Source organism: Ascaphus truei, chromosome 22, assembly GCF_040206685.1.
Source record: "Ascaphus truei isolate aAscTru1 chromosome 22, aAscTru1.hap1, whole genome shotgun sequence".
Lineage (NCBI taxonomy): Eukaryota > Metazoa > Chordata > Amphibia > Anura > Ascaphidae > Ascaphus > Ascaphus truei.
In genome coordinates this window covers 127501-150000 of record NC_134504.1, presented here as the reverse complement: position 1 = coordinate 150000, position 22500 = coordinate 127501, and the positions used below count along the sequence as shown (strand labels likewise).

The 22500-nt window shown below is 42.8% G+C and overlaps 1 protein-coding gene across 4 annotated transcripts in view; it reads left to right on the top strand.

Moving 5' to 3' along the window:
* Nucleotides 1-1857: 1857 nt before the first annotated feature.
* SPAG9 (sperm associated antigen 9) overlaps nucleotides 1858-22500 on the top strand; it is a 141202-nt gene continuing 120559 nt past the window's right edge. For 3 of the 4 annotated variants that reach the window (XM_075579573.1, XM_075579577.1, XM_075579575.1), the window contains exons 1-3: nucleotides 1859-2273; nucleotides 11961-12081; nucleotides 14992-15062. In XM_075579573.1, the coding sequence (XP_075435688.1) occupies nucleotides 1974-2273; nucleotides 11961-12081; nucleotides 14992-15062 (492 nt within the window). In that variant the 5' untranslated portion in view covers nucleotides 1859-1973. Of the gene's footprint in view, nucleotides 2274-11960; nucleotides 12082-14991; nucleotides 15063-22500 lie in introns of all 4 variants that reach the window. The other variant, XM_075579574.1, reaches the window with a different exon arrangement.

The window sequence follows — 22500 nt, the reverse complement described above, 5'->3', positions numbered from 1 at the left end:
TTATAACCCTTCACAGATTGATGGACAGCAACAATTGCTTCTCTAAGATCATTGCTGATGTCTTTCCTCCTTGGCATTGTGTTAAAACACACCTGAATGCTCCAGACCAGCAAACTGCTACAACTTTGGCTTTTATAGAGGTGGTCACACTTGCTGATGATCAATTTATCAAGGGCATTTGATTAGCAGCACCTGTCTGCTACTTAGCATCTTAATTCCTATGGAAGCAGTAAGGGTGTACTTAGTTTTTCACACATGGCCTCTCCATTTTGGCTTTATATTTGTTAAATAAATCATGACACGGTGTAATATGTCATGTGTTGTTCATCTGAGGTTGTATTTACCTAATTTTAGACCTGCTAAGGAACAGATGATTATTATGTACTGATATGTAAAACCATAGAATTCAAAGAGGGTGTACTTTCTTTTTCACACAACTGTTTGTGTGTGTGTGTATATATCACTGTTTCCCCCACCCTCTGAGAGATCCACTTTATTGCTACCGTGTGGTGCTGAGGCATACCTGTAGGTTCAGGAGAGCTGATCTGCGGTGTAGTGGAGATCAGGACAGGTTTTTGATGTAATCTGTAGTTCTTTCCTTTGGTGTTCAGCGCCTCCAGCTTCAGGGGGCTCTGGTAGTACCAGAGACAGTCCTCTCTGAAGCACATCTTCCATACACCACATGCACAGACTCAATCCAGGCTGGTGTATAATTAACAAAGGGCTTTATTCAGCAGTCACTGCATCAGATCTTTGCAGCGGTGCAAAGGTTCATTGGGTTCTCACCTCTGGATGGTGCTTCACCCTGATAGTATAGGGTCATCTTCCTTGGTCAGATGTTCTCTCAGCCCCAAGGCTGAGCACTCTCATCCCACTATGGGAGAGACTCACAGCGCTCTGCTTCCTCTTTCCTCCAGAGCAGGAACAGGACTTAACTAAATTTGCATTCCCTCCTAGTAGGATCAAGAAGGGGCGGGCTCATGGTCTATACCTATACCAGATAGGCTTACACAGGCCATGAGTCATCACCTTACTTCTGTCACTCATAAGAGGGGCATGAGGGGGGTCAAAAAGCCCACAGATTAATCCGTTACAGCCTGCAGCTAGCAGGCCTTGCATAAACGGATGGGGATAGGCAGAAAAGACATACCCTTTTACATATACACACATATACACACATATACATATGTATATATACACACATAAATATATATACATATATATATATATATATATATATATACACACACACTAATTGCTTAGTAGGACTTGTGGCACCTTTTTTTTTTATGTATGTATACCTTAAACATCAATGCAAAGAAGATATATATTACAGTTACATGTCGTGAGTCAAAAACTAGACTGCTAATTGTCTTTCAATTGGTGTGTGCGATGAGTGTGTGAATGTATTAGGTTTAATAGTGCACTGTAGTGAATCAGTTTAACCTCAAGTTTCCAGGCTAGTGAATCATTTGGAGCTGCTTACCTCAAAATCTATATTAAAAAAAAGGAGATATTGTCAGTTACAAATCATGAGTCGAAAAGGAAACTGGTACTGTAATTGTTTTACAACTGGTAAAATTTAGTAAGAAACCAGTGTAAACACTGATTCGGATTAACACGATTATGATTAAGAGTGCCGTCCAAGGAATCACTTCAAAACTAAACTTTCTTCCTCTCCAAATGCAAAAAAGTTATGATATGTTCCCAGGCAAATACTCACATCTATGTGACATGTCCACATGTACACACTCATACCCATGTCACATGTACACACTCATACCCATGTCACATGTACACACTCATACCCATGTGACGTTCTCCTGAGCCCCACGCGCCCAGCTGTTCCCCGGGAGGGGGCGGCGGGAAGGCGGCTGCTTGTGTGACGTCACAGGAGGCGAAGGAAGGAAGGAAGCCAGGCGCGAGGAATACAAAGTGCCTGTGTGATAAGGCTCCCCCGGAGACCCGGGGACATGGAGCTGGGAGACGGGGTGGTGTATCAGGAGGACCCCGGCACCTCCGCCATGATGTCTGAGCGGGTGTCCGGTCTCGCCAGCTCCATATACCGCGAGTTTGAGCGGCTGATAGGGAAGTATGACGAGGAGGCGGTGAAGGAGCTCATGCCGCTGGTGGTCGCGGTGCTGGAGAACTTGGACGCTGTGTTCGCCGAGAACCAGGAGCACGAAGTGGAGCTGGAGCTGCTGAGGGAGGACAACGAGCAGCTGATCACACAGTACGAGAGGGAGAAGGCGCTGAGGAAACACGCCGAGGAGGTGGGGAGGTTACCGGGGGATTGTTTACTAGGCCGCTTCCTGCTGTGTGCATTGAAATAAGGGGCTCTATAGCCATCCCACGGGGATTCCTTCCTCCCTCCATGGGGTCGCTCCCTCTCTCTCCATGGGGTCGCTCCCTCTCTCTCCATGGGGTCCCTCCCTCTCTCTCCATGGGGTCCCTCCCTCTCTCTCCATGGGGTCCCTCCCTCTCTCTCCATGGGGTCCCTCCCTCTCTCTCCATGGGGTCCCTCCCTCTCTCTCCATGGGGTCCCTCCCTCTCCATAGGGTCCCTTCTCTCCCCCCCTCTCTATGGGGAACCCTTCTCTCCCCCCCTCTCTATGGGGATCCCTTTCCCCACCCCCTCTCTATGGGGATCCCTTTCCCCACCCCCTCTCTATGGGGATCCCCCCTCTCTATGGGGATCCCTTCCCCCCCATCTCTCTATGGGGATCCCTTTCCCCACCCCCTTTCTATGGGGATCCCCCCTCTATGGGGATCCCTTTCCCCATCCCCTCTCTATGGGGATCCCGTTTTTCTTCCCTCCATTTGGGGGGGGGATCCCTTGGGGGTTCCCCCCCCATGATTTTTCTTTCTCTGATAAAAGGTTGCGATTCTGATGGAAGATTAAAACTATTTACCCCATTCCCCAGCAAACGTCCATGATAAATAAAGACGTCCCCGGTTTATCTGGGAGGTTCATGGATATTAAGGCATCAAAAATGTATGTTTCTGTTTTCTCCATAGAGAAACATTATACCAAATAGAAACTTAACAGAATCAGTTTGAAATTCACAAGAGTGCATGATGCCACTTACACTATATAACCTATATATATATACACCTAACTGGTCACCCTGCTAATGTCAGCACCTAACACCTTGTAACCCTACGGCAAAAATTCACTGTCGCACACATACCTACAGGTTCAACATGCAGCACTAATATTTTAATATTGTAAGCGTGTGTTTTTTCCCCCTCTCTTATATGGGTGCTACATGCCCATGAATTTTGGTTTGTTATATACAAATGAAGGACTTAATTACAGACACAAGGATAATTTGAACGCGTTCTTCGCAACATGACAAGTCAACCATTACTATGGAAAGTTTGGAAATCTCCCATATTCCCTCCTAAATATCCATGATGCATACACATTGGTCATCACTCAGACTCCTTGATATTTAGTACAGAGACACTACGCTCACCAAACAGACAATGAAATATCTGGTGCATAGGGGAAATGGATACAGAAAAACACACAAAAGGGTGACCAGATGGTCACCCAAGCCACCTAATAATTGCACTCATGATGTGAAAGTAGTGATCAAGGTATACTACAAGTAGTAGTTTAACAATCTACTACCAAAAAATGGGAACAGACCACCAAAGGTACCGCAGCACCATTGAACACGACGCAAAATAATAAACTTTAATAGACTGTAAAACACGACGAAAATACGTAACAAAATATATACAGTGTAGTTAAAACACTCCACGGACGAGACTGAGCAGCTAGTGAATAAATGTAGGGGCTACAGGTCCAGTGAGAAGTATAGTTGAAAGGTATAGTAACCACACTTAAACAGGTCCTGTTGATACAGAGTCTGATACAACTATATATACCCCAAGTAGATATTCACTGGAGAAACAGAACAATGTCCATGCTCACTTCTCCACCTGTGAAGAAGCGCGCCGAGACGTGCGAAACAGCTGTCGGGTAGAGTGACGTCAGTCCTCCTCACTGTCATGGTGACGAGCAGAGCACTGTGAATGTAACAGTGTGTGGATACTTAAAGCTGCAGTTCAGGCGCCCGTTTTTTTTGTTAACTTCAATAGTTTAATGTGGGCAATCTCTACTTGTATGTCTTTATTTATATAGCGCCATTAATGTACATAGCACGTCACAGTAGTAATACATGTGGTAATCAAATAAATAACAGATAATATAAATAACAGTGCATGGGAATAAGTGCTTCAGACATAAAACTAACATTAAGGAAGAGGAGTCCCTGCCCCGAGGAGCTTACAGTCTAATTGGTAGGTAGGGAGAACGTACAGAGACAGTAGGAGGGCGTTCTGGTAAGTGCGTCTGCAGGGGGCCAAGCTTTATGTATTGTGTTCAGAATATCCACAGTGCTATTCATATGCTTCTTTAAGCAAGTGTGTCTTAAGGTGGGTCTTAAAGGTGGATAGAGAGGGTGCTAGTCGGGTACTGTGGGGAAGGGCATTCCAGAGGTGTGGGGCAGTCAGTGAAAAAGGTTTAAGGCGGGAGAGAGCTTTAGATACAAAGGGGTTAGAAAGAAGACATCCTTGAGCAGAATGCAAGAGTCTGGATGGTGCATAACGAGAAATTAGGACTGAGATGTAAGGAGGGGCAGAAGAGTGTAAAGCTTTAAAAGTGAGGAGAAGAATGGAGTGTGAGATGCGGGATTTGATTGGAAGCCAGGAGAGGGATTTCAGGAGGGGAGACGCTGAGACAGATCTAGGAAAGAGTAGAGTGATTCTGGCAGCAGCATTTAGGATAGATTGTAGAGGAGACAGGTGAGAGGCAGGAAGGCCGGACAGCAGGAGGTTACAATAATCAAGACGGGAGAGAATGAGGGCCTGAGTCAGAGTTTTAGCAGTCGAGCAACAGAGGAAAGGGCGCATCTTTGTTATATTGCGGAGGAAAAGGCGACAGGTTTTAGAATTGTTTTGAATGTGAGGGGCGAATGTGAGAGAGGAGTCGAGTGTGACCCCTAGGCAGCGTGCTTGGGCTACTGGGTGAATGATCGTAGTTCCAACAGTAATGTGGAAGGAGGTAGTAGGGCCAGGTTTGGGAGGAAGTATGAGGAGCTCTGTTTTAGCCATGTTGAGTTTAAGGCGGCGGAGGGCCATCCAGGATGATATAGCAGAGAGACATTCAGAAACTTTGGTTTGTACAGCAGGTGTAAGGTCGGGTGTTGAGAAATATATTTGTGTGTCGTCAGCATAGAGGTGATAATTAAACCCAAAATATGTTATTAGGTCACCTAGAGAGAGTGTATACGGAGAAAAGAGGTCCCAGGACAGAGCCCTGGGGTACCCCCACAGAGAGATCAATAGAGGAGGAGGTGTTAGCAGAAGAGACACTGAAAGTACGATGGGAGAGGTAGGATGAGATCCAGGATAGAGCTTTGTTCCGAATACCAAGAGTATGGAGAATGCGAAGGAGAAGAGGGTGGTCCAAGGTGTCAAATGCTGCAGAGAGGTCGAGTAATATGAGCAGAGTGTAATGACCTCTGTCTTTGGCATCATGGAGGTCGTCAGTTTATATTAGTGAGGGCTGTTTTCGTGGAGTGAGCAGTGCGGAAGCCAGATTGTAGAGGGTCTAGGAGAGAATAGGTGTTGAGAAAATGGAGCAAGCGAGAGAATACAAGACGTTCAAGGAGTTTAGAGGCAAAAGGCAGGCGGGAGACAGGTCGATAGTTAGAAAGACAGGTAGGGTCAAGCTTGCTGTTTTTGAGTAATGGTATGACTGTTGCATGTTTGAAGGAGGATGGAAAGGTTCCAGAGCAGAGGGAGGTGTTAAAAATTTGTGTGAGTGTAAGGATTATAGTAGGAGCAAGAGGTTTTAGGAGATGGGAGGGTTTGGGGTCAAGAGGGCAAGTGGTAGAGGGAGAAGAGGCGATCAACATCGGCACATCCTCCTCTGAGACAGTGGAAAAAGATTCAAGGAAGGCAGGAGGAGAGTTAGGAAGAGGTGTAGGATGGGAGGAAGAGACAGGGGATGTTCTGACGTATGTATTCCACCTTTTCCTTAAAATAGTCAGCAAAGTCCTGAGCGGAGATGGAGGAAGGAGAGGCAGCTGAGGGTGGTTTGAGTAGAGTATCAAAGACAGAGAACAGTCGGCGTGGGTTAGACTTGTGCATGTTGATTAGTTGATTACTTACCTAAAAAACTGCATAGCTGCCGATCAATTCGTTCTCCGTCTATGGATTGGCAAAGTTTGGCGACATCTTTAAATATGGGGAATGTAAATCGTTGCTATAGGGTTAGGGTTAGAATAGAATACAAGAAAATTGGTCTTTCAAAGTTGTTTTTTTTTAAAACAGAAAATGCTAAAAGTATTTTTTCTCACTACAGAAATGATTTATTAAAAAAAAAACACTGAAGGATATTGCATGAACTGCAGCTTTAAAGGGCAGTATCACTACTTTTTGGGATTGTGTGTGTTCTATCTGCTGCTGCATTTACTTTATATGTGAGCATGGACATTGTTCTGTTTCTCCAGTGAATATCTACTTGGGGTATATATAGTTGTATCAGACCCTGTATCAACAGGACCTGTTTAAGTGTGGTTACTATACCTTTCAACTATACTTCTCACTGGACCTGTAGCCCCTACATTTATTCACTAGCTGCTCAGTCTCGTCCGTGGAGTGTTTTTAACTACACTGTATATATTTTGTCACGTATTTTCGTCGTGATTTACAGTCTATTAAAGTTTATTATTTTGCGTCTTGTGTTCAATGGTGCTGCGGTACCTTTGGTGGTCTGTTCCCATTTTTTGGTAGTAGATTATTAAACTACTACTCGTAGTATACCTTGTTCACTACTTTCACAGCATGAGTGCAATTATTAGGTGGCTTGGTCACCCTTTTGTGTGTTTTCCTTGATATTTAGCCATGAACATTTATAGATTTCTACTTTCTCTCTTAATAAAAGTTCACTCTTCCTTACAAGTCGACGTACATTATATTAAATAGCAATTTCTTTACAGAATTCACATTACACATTTCAAAATTGACAAGGACATAACACCTTCCTGGTAACGTGGACTTTTGTTAAAATTATACACAGGAATGTATTAAAACTATTGTCATGGATATTAACAGATCAATCTTTATTGTGCCAAGACTATTCAAAGGTAAAGCTGATATCCCGCTGAATGGCATAATTTGAATCAGGGACCCCCTGCTTCCCAGAGATATTTTAGTTTAGATGCTTGTGTTACTTCCTTGGACATTTAGATCGTCTAATAGGAAGTCGTAACGTTTCCAACCCCCTCCGTTGACGCTGCTTTCTATTAGCCTGCGAGATCTGGCTGCCATTTTGAGTTCCCTAAAAGGGGAGGAAAACACCGGTAGTTCTCTCGGAAACCAGGGGTCACTGGATCTAAAAATAGTGCGGTTCAGCTCCGGTCCTCGGGGAAACGAGATTATTGCTTGAAACGCTACCAAACGCCTTGGTTTACCTGGGATAGATGAGAGGCCGGTGATGATCGCTAAGGCAGTATAAAAGCCTGGATAAAATCACCAGAAATGATCTATTTTTTTTTAAAATGAAATGTTATAGATTATATTTTTAGAGCAGTCCTTATTGCAATATCTCCAGTTTATTGCTGAGCCACACAAACCCGTCCTAGTTGAACCTTTCAGAATTTTGATAGCTTTAATTTTGCCAATTAAAAAAAAATATATATATATTTTTTTTTCATACACTGATTTAAGTCTCAACCTCCAAATGCTCTTGTTTTGACAATGAAGAGAATTCCTATTCCCTCCCAAATCTCTCTTGTATACAGCCATATTTATTACGCGGTGCTAAGTGTGAAGGCATCAACCTTTTTGTTTGCATGGGACGATAGGAGCTTCACAGTTTAGTCCTGTTCAGTAAATTTGTGCGATAAACGTTTTACATATTGTGATGTCTGTATTTATCTGATCAAATTACTGAGGAACTCGATAAGTCTATTGAAGTTTCAATAAAGTTAGTAAGAAAATTAAATGAATGCCTAGTTACTGCAAAATGATGTGTTTATTATTGCTGTTTCAATTTATCTGCAATTCAATTCCATTTCAACTTCCTGTTTTGCTAGTATTTTAAATGTAATGTACAATCTTTCTTTAAAGATCTACTCAAATTACATATTTATACATATAAGAGGGCTTGAATATGAGTCTTCTGAGATTAATGGGTTAATTCTATATGTTTGAAGCTTCCGATGTGGGTTTCCGGCACATTGCAGCGCCATAGGTCGCTTCGGACAATATAGAATTACCCCCTATGTTGGTGCTATGTGCATCTGTTTATTGCACTGACACTGTGTCACATTTGCTCCTCTTCTGTCAGTGTCTGACTTTGGGACTTGCTTGGAGCCGTTGGCAGAGGAGTTGCGCACTGCATGGGATGTAACAAAGTTTGTGCCTGTAAGTGGTGCAATTTTCCTCTTTGAGGCATTAGGGTGTCATGCCTGATGTTTATTAACTCAGTTGCCTGGTTCAAGATACTCAAATTTCATACTTTTCCCACCGGAGATAGTTAATGAATGTTTGCTCCATGTTGTGCAAAAAGTTAGATTGATACAGATTCTGTACTGTGTTGCACAGTAAATCTGGTGCTTTTTTATTGAACTAATTGTGCAGCATTCGCAAAAGGGGTAGAGCAAACTAGTAGTCTCATCAAAGAATCTTTAAAAACACAGTTTAACTGTTTGATTTCAAAATATTAAAAAAATGTTAACTTTGGGGCAAAGTTCCAAGAAGTTTATTACCCTTTATAATTGGAAACATTTGACTGTTTCCCATATGTTTTTGAATGGTTGGCCACCACCCTATTTTGGCTCTTCCCTGCTCTTGACGGCCTGACTTTCATCCTTACTGCTGTCTACGCAGCCACGTCCCCTGATGTCAGATGACTCTCCTTTACTTAAAGCAGCAATCCACACTCGCCATAAGAAATACATATCTACTTTCTTTTACCTCAGCGTGTGTGTGTACACACACACCCTCCCGACTCTTGCATTTCTGCAAGGATGTCTTCTCTCTGCCCCTTTTTGTATCTAAAGCCCTTTCCCACCTTAAACCTTTCTTACTGATTGCCCCACACCTCTGGAATGCCCTTCCCCTCAATATCCGACTTGCACCCTCTCTATCCACTTTTACAACCCACATCTGTAACGAAGCATATGAGCAGATCCCTGGCTGATACTATACTACACCTCTTACATAAACCTTGGTCTTTTATAAACCTTGCAGGCGCACTTACCAGAACGGAACAGGGATTACTCGGGCGCAAACTGCGGCAGGTTGTCCGTTCAAGATGAATAAATACTACCTTCACTACCTCCCAACTGTTCAAAACATTCCTGGGTTGAAGGCGCCTGTTGCTCAACTTAACCTAGGATCAATCCTGGTGTCACGATGACACCAACTTTTATGAACACATTTATATTTCTGGGTACTTGATTGAACAGAACAAATTGCAAAATAAATTGTGATTTATTTCCTTAATAGACAAACACACGAAATCTGCAGAATACACTTGAAAACAACACTTACTGAAATAAGGGAATGAAAGAAATTGTCCTTTGAAACAAAATAAATTGTCCTCTGCAAGCGCAAGAAATGCAGCCTGGGTTTTAAAAGTCCTGTGGGTATGTGGTTATTAACCCCTTCACTCCTGGACTGGTTGCTGCTGTGCTGGAACAAAGTCTTGCATCTTTACATCATGGATTCAAATTCAGGAATCACCCTGGGGATACTTGGGGAGCCATAGTTATAGACTGCCCAAAAGCTATCTTTAACATGTGGATCCAATCCCCTCGTGGGAACAAAAAAATCCCACGAATAGCCAAGTTACCCACAGTTCATAAGACCGGTCAAAAGGGCTGTCCAGTGGGCAGGGCGCATGGGTCAGGTTGACGCCCATGCCACTTAGCATACCTGGGCTACACCCATAACTTGGTGCCACTGTGTCTGGTTTCTGACTCAAAGGTGTCACTAGCCTGACATCTGCTGTGCATCAGTATGCCAGTATTGTATACATTATGGGTCTCTGGGTCTTTTCCTAATTGACACTCTTTTAAACCCTTTGAGGCTTGGTCATAAAAATAGCCCCAGCTCATTAACCCATATCACAGCTAGATGTCCAAGTAATTCCTGCTTGGACTTACAAAAAAATACCTCCTACCTTACATTTAAGATCTGCCATCATGTGTTGGTTAGAGGGTATGGCAAGCAATGCATCTTGTCTTTTACCCTCGCAGACAGGGAATAGCCTGCAAATGGGGAATAAAAATGGCGGGGACAGGGCAACAACAGTAATGCATAGCAAATCAGGTGTTAACCCTTTCCTCCCCGTCACACCTGGATCCTTAGAAATTGGTATGAAAAATAGGGGAGCACAGGATTGGAGGGTTTCAAAGTACATATATGTGTCAAAAAGTGAGCGTGGCTAGCAATGGTTACAAATTGAAGCCGATAGCTCTTTGGCCTTGCCCCCGCTGCCTACTACAGCGTCCGCTGTGGCGGACGCTGCGCGCACGAGAGCCCTCCCCGCAATGGTGCTGGGCCCGCTGCGAGGGGGGGCCGCAGCGCTCGCGCGAGAGCTACTCCTGCTCTCAATAGAATTGAGAGCAGGACTCGCGTCGAGCGATTAGGCACGCCCCCCGGCGGTTAAGCCAATGAGGGCGAACCTGCTGGTGACGTCATGGCCGCGCCCCCGTCACTCCTCCGCCACGCCCCCCCCGGTCTCTCCTCCTGCAGTGAGCTGCAGACCGGGGAATCGGCTGAACGCGCCGCCAAAAGCGCGGGCGCGCGTTACAGCGGCGTGACCGGGGCCTTAGCCTTTGTTTGTAATGAATGAAAAAGAAAAATGATTGTTTTGCACGTATGCCAGCATAAAAAATGGTAAATGTTACATTGACAATTTGGCATATTACATAAAAAATTAAAATCAAAAGCCTTGAACCTGAAGCACAAAATAAATGTATGCAAAATGTATACCCAAAGTAAAATTGTAATGATGCAAGATGTAATAGTCAACCACATAAAGAAAATATAAACAAGGGAGGGTAGAGGCTCAGGAACGGAAACACTACGTAACCGCAAAAAGTAGCTGTGAACCGATTGTGACATATCGAACACCATCATCCAACAAATAAAATTACAATTGTGATTTGAAAGTTTTCAAACTAAATGTAGCTACAAACATAAATGCAAAATGTATCTGGCTTTTTTTCACCAGCCCCCCCCCCCCAGAAACAGTTTTACTGTCATGAATGTTTAGTACCCTAGATTGATAAAAATGACGACACCTATCAAATAGTCTGTAATCCTACCGTATTTGTAAGAACAAAATTGTGCTTCTGAGCCCGTGGAAGTGTGTGTAACCCTCAAATAAATACATAAGAATAATTTCATATTATATATCTGTGTTCTAAACAAAACTATTCCTAGTGAGACACAAAACCAACAAAAGAAGAGGACTGCGAAAGGTGAATAGTTTTGGTGATCAGACATAGTTTAGTAAGGAAAACCCCAATATCAAAAGTTGCTACGCGTCCATATTGTTTTTTCAGGTTACACTAGGAACCACCTTCTGGATCCACATAGGATGACCATGCTGTCTCTCATGGCTATTATCCATTCATGTAATGTGGAGGGGGATCACTTTATGATCACCCGTGAAATGAGATGACTGAAATAACCCTTGGCGTTGCACACCTGGAGGTTTGCGTGCCTCCACTGAAAAAATATTTTACACTCATAAATGTAAACATAATAAAAAATATATTCTATGACATCCCACCTATCCAATTCAGATCAGGGGATCTGTGAAGTGCCCCACAATGTAAACCCTCAGTGGTTTCTAGAGCACATTATATTATAAATGAATCTTTATGCACTTTAGACAAGTCACACATTTTTTTTCTTTATTTCTAGAAATTTATTGAATTTGAAGATTCTCAAGAACAAGATAAGAAAGAGTTGCAAACGCGTGTGGAAAATTTGGAATCACAAACAAGGCAACTTGAACTTAAAGCGAAAAACTATGCAGATCAAAGTAAGCACATAGCCAAAACACTAAATAAATACCGATTGTTTCTGTTTTTAAATAACGCATTATATGATTTTTTTCAAATGTTTGTTTGTGAAATGTAGATGGGAGGAAGGTGCACTCACATACTAAGCGGTAATCTGCCACGGGTGCGTGGAGAACCCAGACAGTGTGGGTGGGGTATAACATGTACATAATTGAAGAAAACAACAGCACAATATTTTTAAAAGGTGATTGGAACACGGAGTGAAACGTCAATCTGTACTCCCTATCACCTTTTAAAAAATATTTTCAAAGCCCACTGGAGTGCTGTTGTTTTTTCAATGATCTACATGTTTTTGAAATGTGACAGACTCCCTTAAACATTAAAGCAGCAATCCTGGCCGGTCTGTTTTTTACAGGATGAGTACAGGGCTGAACCACATTATCTGTTGCTCTGTGCACCACTCAGTCCCCAAGAGATACTCCCTAGGGAAGTTACTAGTTTTACATCTCACTGGGAGAAACAAAATGGACACAAAATCTACTGGGTCCTTCAGGTCAATAGGAAGCCCGTAACGTTATCGGTAGGCGCTTAATATTGGACAGCCATTTAAATTCCCTTTAATATCCTGGAAGTAAATCGGATACCCTCACTGGTATGTATGCTGCGAACGAGGAGGCTCTCACAAATTCAAGGCTTAAACAATCTGGATGAAAATGATCTGAACTAAAAAATCTTGTCTCTCTTAGAAGAAAATGAGTGAAAATCAGGGCAAGGTCCCTTTACACAATTAAACCCCAAAGTACATTTACACCAATAACAGAATCTAGCGCTTAGATCATTTTAGAAGGAATGCTCTGAAAGAACTTGGTGCAATGAAAGGAGTTCTGATTAAGCCCTCTATTAAAGTGGGAAACCTTGTATTACAAAAAGAAAAGCACTATATTGGGAAAAATCTGAAACCACTCCACAATAAAACATGTTATAGAGTATTGGATAATGATCCATCTCTTCTGTTTTCTAAAGAGCTTACAATAATCATCAAAAGAGGTTTAGAGGACAGTCATCTCAGATACAAAAAATACCTCAAAATCCTACGTATCCCCCCCGGTGGTACGATATTATAGGGGCTAAATAGCTTGAGTGAAAAAGAAAGCGCCTTTCTTTATCAGACATTAACACCCTTCGTCACCTTGTTACCTTCCTACTTGAAAGACAAAGAAGACCTTCTTAAAAATGTTGTGCTATACAAATGGGGTCTGAATCTAAAGAGGTGGAGACCAGTTAAAGAGACCCGTGAAACTAAAAGAGGGAACTAGCCTTTAGATATTGGGTAAAGAAGTCCCTTTGTGAAATAACAGAAATTCCTGATGGCGAGTTGGCGATAACCTTGGAGGGTTACTCAGGCCCTGAGTAGTATGGAGAGAGTTATCTTCATGGCCTCACCTGATGTTAAGATGGGAAGGTACCCTCTTTCAATCTTGTTTGCCACCCAAAAATCTCACAATCTTTCTGAGTTATAGTGTTTTCCCTCTGTACACATTTCATATGACTGTCAGAGGGGGTAAATCTGGGGCTTATCTCTTGGTCCTACAAAGTCTTGAATCTTCAGGTATAGGTGAACGCCACTGCATTGCACTTCTATGCATTTTTATAATGTTATTTTTAGTATATTTTTATGCCATGCCAAACTCAGGAAGGCATATTATTATAATTTTTTTTTTTTTTTACAGCTGGATGTGTTTATCACTAATTCTAGTTGTTTATAAATAATGTTCCTAGATATTCTGGTACCGTAAGGTTTGGAATACTGTTATATATATTTATATTTTTTTTACACACACACACACACACACACACACACACACACACACACACACACACACACACACACACACACACACACACACACACACACACACACACACACACACACACGTATGTATATATTCTATTGTGTGTGTGTGTATATATGTAAAAGCATGGAATTCAAAGAGGGTGTACTTTCTTTTAAAAAAAGTGTATGTGTGTGATAGGGGGCATGTCAGTGACACCAGAGGTGTGTCCCTGTAACTTGATTCGGATCATCTGGGTGGTGACAGACAGATTAGATAGAATGGATAGTGCCACAATAGGGGAGCAGTCCACCGTTAAAAATGAACTAATGCAGAACCCTGTGCTATGAAGTCATCATCTTCCTATTCAGGGAAACTTGATGCCCTATGCAAATGAATAAAGTTTCATAGCACAGTGAATAACAGCCATAGCCATAATACTGAGCAAACCATTTTCCTCTCATGTGGAAACGCCAACAAACGTTCACCTTATACCAAATGTTTTCGATGTTTGTAGCACCACAAACCGCAAAATGGTCCCTGGGAACAAAGCATACTAATGGCAGTCATGCATTTAAGGGGTTACAGCTGGGTTATTGATTGTCTTTTCATACCAAAGTGTGATACACAAGTATTTTTAATTACATGTTTAAAGTTAGTTTGTAAACATGGTGAGCTGAGAGACACTGCGAAGGGTTTCGATTCCTCTGAGGTCACTGAATTCAACATGTTTGCACAACTAGAGCCCCCATCTAACTCCCTCGCTATTATACCGAAAAGGGTTATTTAAAAAATATGGAAGAAAAAACACACCCTATTTTTTTGCATAAGAAGAAGTCACGTGACCAAATATGCACATGAGACAAACATCTAATAAAAGTTGAGCATGTTCTGTAAAACAAACTATTTTTGGGCTTCTGGGATAGCCCTGAAAACTGACAGCGACATCCTTCTTTTACAGTTTTCTTGCAAAAATGTTAAAATGGCCTGTGAGTGAGTCGTGGGCTAACAATGCATGCAGCTGTGGGGGTTTATATAGTGCATTTTCCACTGCTGATTGTACTAATTTTTCATGTGAGTATTTTTCTTTTCTATCAGTTGGTCGCCTGGAAGAGAGAGAGGCAGACTTGAAGAAGGAATATAACTCGCTTCACCAGAGACATTCAGAAGTAAGGTGTTTTAGCATGCAGAGGGTTTACATCATGAAGTAAATGTATGGAATAAAAACAAATCTTCCATTAACTAATATTATGTGCTACTAACAGGTATGCCACAGTACATAAAAATCAAATACAGTACATTTGAACGAAGCCATTATAAATATAAATATATATATATATATATATATAGTCAAATAGAACAGTTGGCACTCCTTAGGTGCTGATAGGCTGTAGGTGTTTGCCCCATATGGATAATATAGACATACATTACCGTTCCAAGGTCTGGTAAAGCAAGAGACAGCACTCAATTGTAGAAAACTTCACAAAGTGTATTGGTGAAAATAGTGGTACATCAAGAAACCCAACGTTTCGGTCCTCCAAAAAGGACATTCCTCAGGGGGATCTAACCCTAATATAATATATAAATTATTTTTTATTTATTTATTTTTTAAATGTCGTCGTAGAGGTCATTATCTACTGTACATTCTTTGAGGAAAAGGAGATTTACATTTTCTTTTTTACAGGAAAAATTCTGGATTTAAAAAGGATGGTATTTTAATATGACAAGTTCTGAAGATTAGGTGTCTTTAATGAGTTTTTCAATAGAAATATCAAGATATTCAAAGCCAGGAAATGCATTTAGTGAGTTTTTGCCAAAAATACACTTAATGAGTTTTACCCCTACAACGACTACATAAAGTATAGGAGGAAATAAAACGGGGGTTGGACAAAAACGGTTTGTATTTAAGTTGATGTCTGCATGATAAGAGAGAAGAAAAATCAAGAGCAAAATTAAATGCAATTAATATTTGGCGAGTAAGTAAAGCACGAGAAAATCTGGACTTTGTATTTTGAATATTATTTGTAAAATATCTTGATTGCTGTTTTGCCCGAGAATATTTCACCTCGGTCTGCATCACAGTTTTTTGTTCCATTCAGCTACGATTGTGGTTGCATGATACGATTATCCTAGAAAAGGGGCAGCCAACTCCTGTCCTCAAGGGCCACCAACAAGGCCGGTTTTAAGGACATCCTTGCTTCAGTACAGGTGGCTCAATGACTGAGCCACTGACTGAGACACCTGTGCTGAAGCAGTCATATCCCTAATACTTAGCCTGTTGGTGGCCCTTGAGGACTGGAGTTGGCCACCCCTGTCCTAGAGAGAGCATTTATCCTCAGCTGGCCATCCCCTCTGCTGCTTTGTATACATTACCTAACCATGTTACCAAGTTGTTTAGTCTTCAGAGAAATGACACCATGAACTACATTTATACCCATTTTAGTGTCCTCAACCGTTATAAAGACTTTGTTCTCTAGGCAAACCACCAGGTATAGGAAGCAGGGGGTTTCTGAAGATGAACTGCGTTCATTTCATTTCCAGAGACACCCGGGAGCTGAACTGCATTCATTTCAGCTCCCGAGACACCCGGGTTCCCAAATTCCTGGGGATGGGGCCTCCAGTAATGTACGTAAATTAACATTATGAAACGCAAGAAATGTGTCAATGAGCTAAGGCTTCATCATCACTTTCCCAAACAGGACACTGGTAACGTGTTCTGAAACGGAGGTAATGTAAACAAACACCAGGCAGGAAGGAAATGTAAAATACAATCATCTCCCTGGATTACAGTACAAGGCCTAATTCTCTATCTGCAGAAGTGGCTATTGAAGACATTTTTGGGCATAAAATTCCCATTTAAATTTATGGTGATTTTAATTTGAAAACAGCCCATTTAAATCTATGAAATTTATGTGATCTATTTCGATTTTAAATGGTTCCTAAAGGGGATTAATGTGCAAAAATAAAGGAAATTTGTCTGGGTGCCAATATTTTAACCTGGATTAAGAACTGGTTGAAGGATAGGCAGCAGATAATTATTGGAAATGCAACATCTTTAGATCGGGCTAGTTGTAAGTGGAATGCTTCAAGGTTCAGTACTGGGGCCAACGTTTTTTTTCCAAGTTTGTTTATTAATTATTATTATTCTTTGTAAAGCGCCAACATATTCCACAGCATAGTACAATGGGGGTACAGAGATGTCATCATTACATAAACCATTACATACAAATTATGACAAACAGATACAAAATTAATGAGGGCCCTATTAATGACCTTAATGTAGGCCTAGAAAGCAGTCTCTATCTTTACTGATGACACTAAATGATGGAAGGTTGTTAACTCAGAGCAGGATGTTATTTCTCTGTAGACGCACTGGGATTATTTTGCAGTTTGGACAGGTAAATAAATGGCAGATTAAGTTTTGTACCGACTAATGCGTATGTGTGGGATGTAACAAGGGAACGGAATGAAATTCATGTTGAGAGAACTCCCTGTAGTTTGTAAAATGTATTAGTAATTAAAAACTTATTTAAAATCATAAAATTTGAAGTAATTTATTAATCTCCCGGATTGACAACATTGGATAGAGCCTTGAGCAGGGGACTAGACTTTGATAGGCGGCTGTTTAAAAAATAAATACAAATAAAATAATAACTTTAGCACTTAAGCGCCCCAAATAGCCACTATGTCATGGGGTTTGTAATCCAGGGGCTGTCATGGCACAGTGGCTAAATCATGTGTTTTTAAGCTCGTTTTTCTATGGGAGATGGCGTTCTGTGCTCCTGTGGCACCTGAGCTTTGTGGAGCGGTCACGTGATTATAATCCTAACCCTAAACTTCACAGAACAGGAAAGCGCCTGCAAATATGCACACTAGAGTCTTCAAGTCTATATTATTATTCAAAGTGAGTGTATATAAACAATGTTGATTCCCTAATAGTCAAGAGAAAGGTCCCTAATTACCTGCACTCTGAGGAATAAGGATAAGACTCTATTTGTCAAGGGGTATCAATATCCCCTATAACAGGGGTCATCAAACTCTTAGTCCAAAAGAGCCAAATATGAGTAGCACAACGATTCAGAATTTTTCAAAGAGCCATAAATATATCATCATCATCTTACACCCTCCCCCCCCCCCATCACATCAGGCTGCCCCCCCATCCTTATTCCCCCCCATCACATCAGGCTGGCCCCCCCATTATTATTCCCCCCCATCACATCAGGCTGGCCCCCCCATTATTATTCCCCCCCCATCACATCAGGCTGGCCCCCCCATTATTATTCCCCCCATCACATCAGGCTGGTCCCCATCATTATCCCCCCCATCACATCAGGCTGCCCCCCCCATCACATCAGGCTGCCCCACCCCCTCCCATCATTATTCCCACCATCACTTCAGGCTGACTGGCCCCCATCATCATCATCCCTCCCCCCCATCAACTCATCTCCACTGGCCCCCGATCATCATCTTATTCCCCCCCCCCCCCAGGCCACAAATGTTGTCCTTACCTTATTAGGCAGGATGCAGACTTCTGTCTCTGCCGGGGTGTGTGGGCGGGGTGTGTGGGCTCCGTTCCCGCTCTCCTCTCCATTGGACCTGCCCGGCCACCGTCCAGTCTCCAAGCGCCGTTGGCATGCTCGCGGTCGCCGCCCCGCACGTGCTTGCTTCCTCATCATGCGCCCCCATGCGCTTGGTTCCGCATCATGCGCCCCCCACGCGCTTGCTTCCGCATCATGCGCCCCCCACGCGCTTGCTTCCGCATCATGCGCCCCCCACGCGCTTGCTTCCGCATCATGCGCCCCACACGCTCTTGCTTCCACATCATGCGCCCCCCACGCTCTTGCTTCCGCATCATCCGCCTGCCCCCGCAAATCCTTAGGAGAGCCGCACGGACATGCCGCAAGTGGCTTTGCGAGCCGCGGTTTGACGACCCCTGCCCTATAAGGTCGTTGCAAATAATGGATAGCCCAAAAGCTGTTACTATGGAAACCCTCAATATAGGTCTCCATAATTACTAAATGAAAAATAAGAAAAATTTATTACATCAATAAAGCACAATAGGGAACATATTGAAAATAGTGAACATACAGTGAAAGATAATAATAACATAAAAATCCCCAATGGTTAGGTAGCGTATCGACTCAAGTATGGAGCTGACGAAGTTGAGACATTAGGGGGGCTGACATAACAGCATTAGGATCTAGGAAGCCATTTTGTTTGACTATTTTAGTCCGCCATCTTGTCTTCTCTTTGTGAGTTTTATGTCTGTGTGAACGAACGTGTGAAACAGAGAATGGAATGTTTTTGCTCCTAGCTGACTTTATTGATCTTTCCTCATCCAATCAGCTCCAAATGAAAGTGTAAACAGGCCAGAAGTTATGAGAAGCCTTTAAGATAAGCTCAGATTCTTACAGGGAAACTGTTTCTCATACAATATGCCAGGTGGCAGAACAGACACATCCCATTTAACCCCATAATGATTTTTATCTTACAGACATTTATCCAGTATTGTTATGTATTACAAAATGAGGTGATATTAGTGATGCCCAAGCCCCCATAGAGGTAGGACACTAAGTTTTTAGTGTATAAATATATGGCATAGCGTGTTATCTGTTAGAGAGCTTTTTTCAAAGCTGTCTCCTATGTGCACTTGATTTGTGTCACGCCTGTATGCCCGCAGACCTGGCAAGACCCCAATACTGAGGTGGGAACGGTATTACCACACACCCACAGCAGTGGGGGCAAGCCCGGAGTGTGGTATGGCGTTGCTGGGCCTGTTGGAAAATATATACCGTGGGAAATGAGGGGGAGGGGTAGGAAACGTAAAGGAACCTCTGCTCAAGCTGAATTAAAGTATAGGGTAGATAAGTCTTGAAAAAGCAGCAGACGCGAAACGATCATCGACCAGGGCTCTTTTAACTTATGGACAGTGTCAGGTTTGCTTCTTGGGGGGTAGACTACACTTAGTTACAAGGCTGCAATCATTGAGGTGAATGGTTCAGAACGCCATCTATTTAATCTGATTACAGGCATACTATCTAGGAAAGTACTTGGTTCACATAAAGGTTCATGCTTCCAGCTGACAATTAGCCAGCAGGGATACTTATCCCCAGCATCTGTGGAACTCTGAATTTACTCTCCACAGTAACTGTTTGCATGGGGGTTGAATACAAGGGTCCACTGTAAGCAAGACAGAGCTGCACACTCCTTACAGAGGTTAGGCAAAATACCTGCAGCTGACTCACCCCAGCATCTATGGAACTCTGAATTTACTCTCCACAGTAAATTTTTGCATGGGGGTTGAATACAAGAGTCCACTGTAAGCAAGACAGAGCTGTACACTCCTAACAGGGGTTAGGCAGAACAGTTACAGCTGACTTGTCAATTAGCAGAGTCTTTCAAACAAAGTTACAGACCATCACCCTCCTACTATGCAGCATACTCTGCTGCTCTAGGCTATATCAAATAGCAATTGAAACTAATCCGCCTCTGTGTACACTACGTTCCTCTTTTGGCCTGGGGGAATGCAACTACTCATCTATTAGCACATCTGACACTGTCATCTCTAGACTGCTAACAGCGGTCTAATCAATGGTAGCGACCTGCTACAGCTGGCACTGTTCCCACTATTAGACACAAGTTGTCATCACTATATGTGAAACACTGAGTCATCAGACAGAGTGTCCATTGATCTTTTTATTCCACTCCATGCACCAATATTTTAACATTTAATTCAATAAAGATATATTTTTAAATCAACTACACTATCCTACTACAGATAATAGAGTCCTGTTGGAAAATAGTTAGTATACTTGCAACGTCTTTGATGGTTAAACGTAAGAATGGTCGTGTCCGTGCGCCAAAGTCCAGGGATCCAGAAAGCAGAGTAGTCAAGTTCGTAAGCCAAGTCCAAGGGTTCCAGAGGTCAGCAAAGTAGAGTTCGTAGCAAGGTTCAAGGGTTACAGAGAGCAGGGTAGTCCAGGACGAGCAGGGGTCAAAGCCAGGGGAATCCAAAGATACACAGGAGCAGGTACAGGCTGGAACACAGAGAGAGCAAAGCATAGGACTGCACACACAGGGATAACAGGAACTATGCAGAGCGATGATAGAGAGGACAGACAGGGATTATAAAGGAGGGAACACCAATGGGAGAGAAAGGAGGAGCAGAGAGAGAAGTGGGAGACAGAGGGGTCAGACAGAGAGATTGCTTGCAGGGCATGGGAGGAGTCGAGATTGACAGGCCTTAGAAGAGGAGCGTGTGCGTGCGCCCTCTGTAAACTGAGAGTGCACGCGCACAGGCTGCGTCACAAGATGCGCGGAGCGCCACGCCGCGGGCACACCAGCGGAGGGGGACGGAGGGGACCGCCACCGGAGGTGAGGGAATGGCAGTGGGCACTGAGGAGGTCTGGGAGCGGGGAGCGTTGCCGCAGGGGCTCGGGGACCGTGCGGGTGCGCGATACTTGCGGGGCGTGCGCTGAGGCAAAGGGACAGCATCAGAGGTTGCCGGAGCGGGACAGGAGTGGGTAAGCACAGGGAGGTTGGCAAGGGAAGGGACAAAGGGAGTGAAAGAAGGGGAAGGAATCCCCTGAACCGTCACAATTTGAATAAATTCACGAGTTATTCTGTTTCAAAATAACCTCAGACTGTGTTTTTTATTTACGCTTTTTCACAGAGCGTAAATATTGTATTCCACAGATGTATGATAGCAAGTTGTCACATACTCATATCAATATCAATGTCTGATTTAAGGTTATGGCGATGCTAAATGCAGGTCGCTCTAAAAATAGAACATATGCCCAAATGTAAGTGTGTGGGTTGTCACTGCATACACGTGTGTGTGGAAAGCATAGGGTAACCAGTATGATGCAAGATAATATGCCATTAAAGGATGCATAGGTATGTGTCCATCGTGTGCACTGGAAAATAGAAGTACCATCAATATGGCCTTATCCCTTAGGTGGTTCCACTGACTGATACGTGAATAGATGGAATATTGCTGTAGGTCATGAAAGCCGCTGATCTAAAGGAGAAGTGGATCACTTATCAGTTGTACATAAATAGTTAACCCTAACCCTAACCCATCTCAGCTGAGCAGCTAGGCATTTATTTATAGCTTTGTGAAAATGAGTGCCCAAAAATAAAACGCGTACCTTTTATAATAGCAATTATAACTATGAAATCCACCAAGGAAACCATAAATTGGGGGGAAAGGTTGGGTAAGCTCCTAAAAATGCAGAGCTGGGCAAATGAACCTTTCAGCTTCTTCTTGATGACTGCTGCCAGGAAGACACTGCGAGGAACCTCTTGGGCATTGATTTACCGATGACTAATCCTGAGTGTTAGTGTTATTTTACTGGTGACACCTGCGCCCATTATGTGACCTCAGGGTGTATGTGTTCCATCACACATTACCATTATTATGTATCTGTACTAAAGAGGGATTATCATTGAGAAGATTGAACCCTATGTGCCTTTTTGGGAGCTTTATTTCTGTTTGTATAATTTGCTATATCTGGGGGGCAGGTTGAAAGAAGGGGAGTCGGACACTTAGACGTTTCCACAGTAGATGTAGTTTGATTTAAGCACAGCACACAATTAGGGTTATTA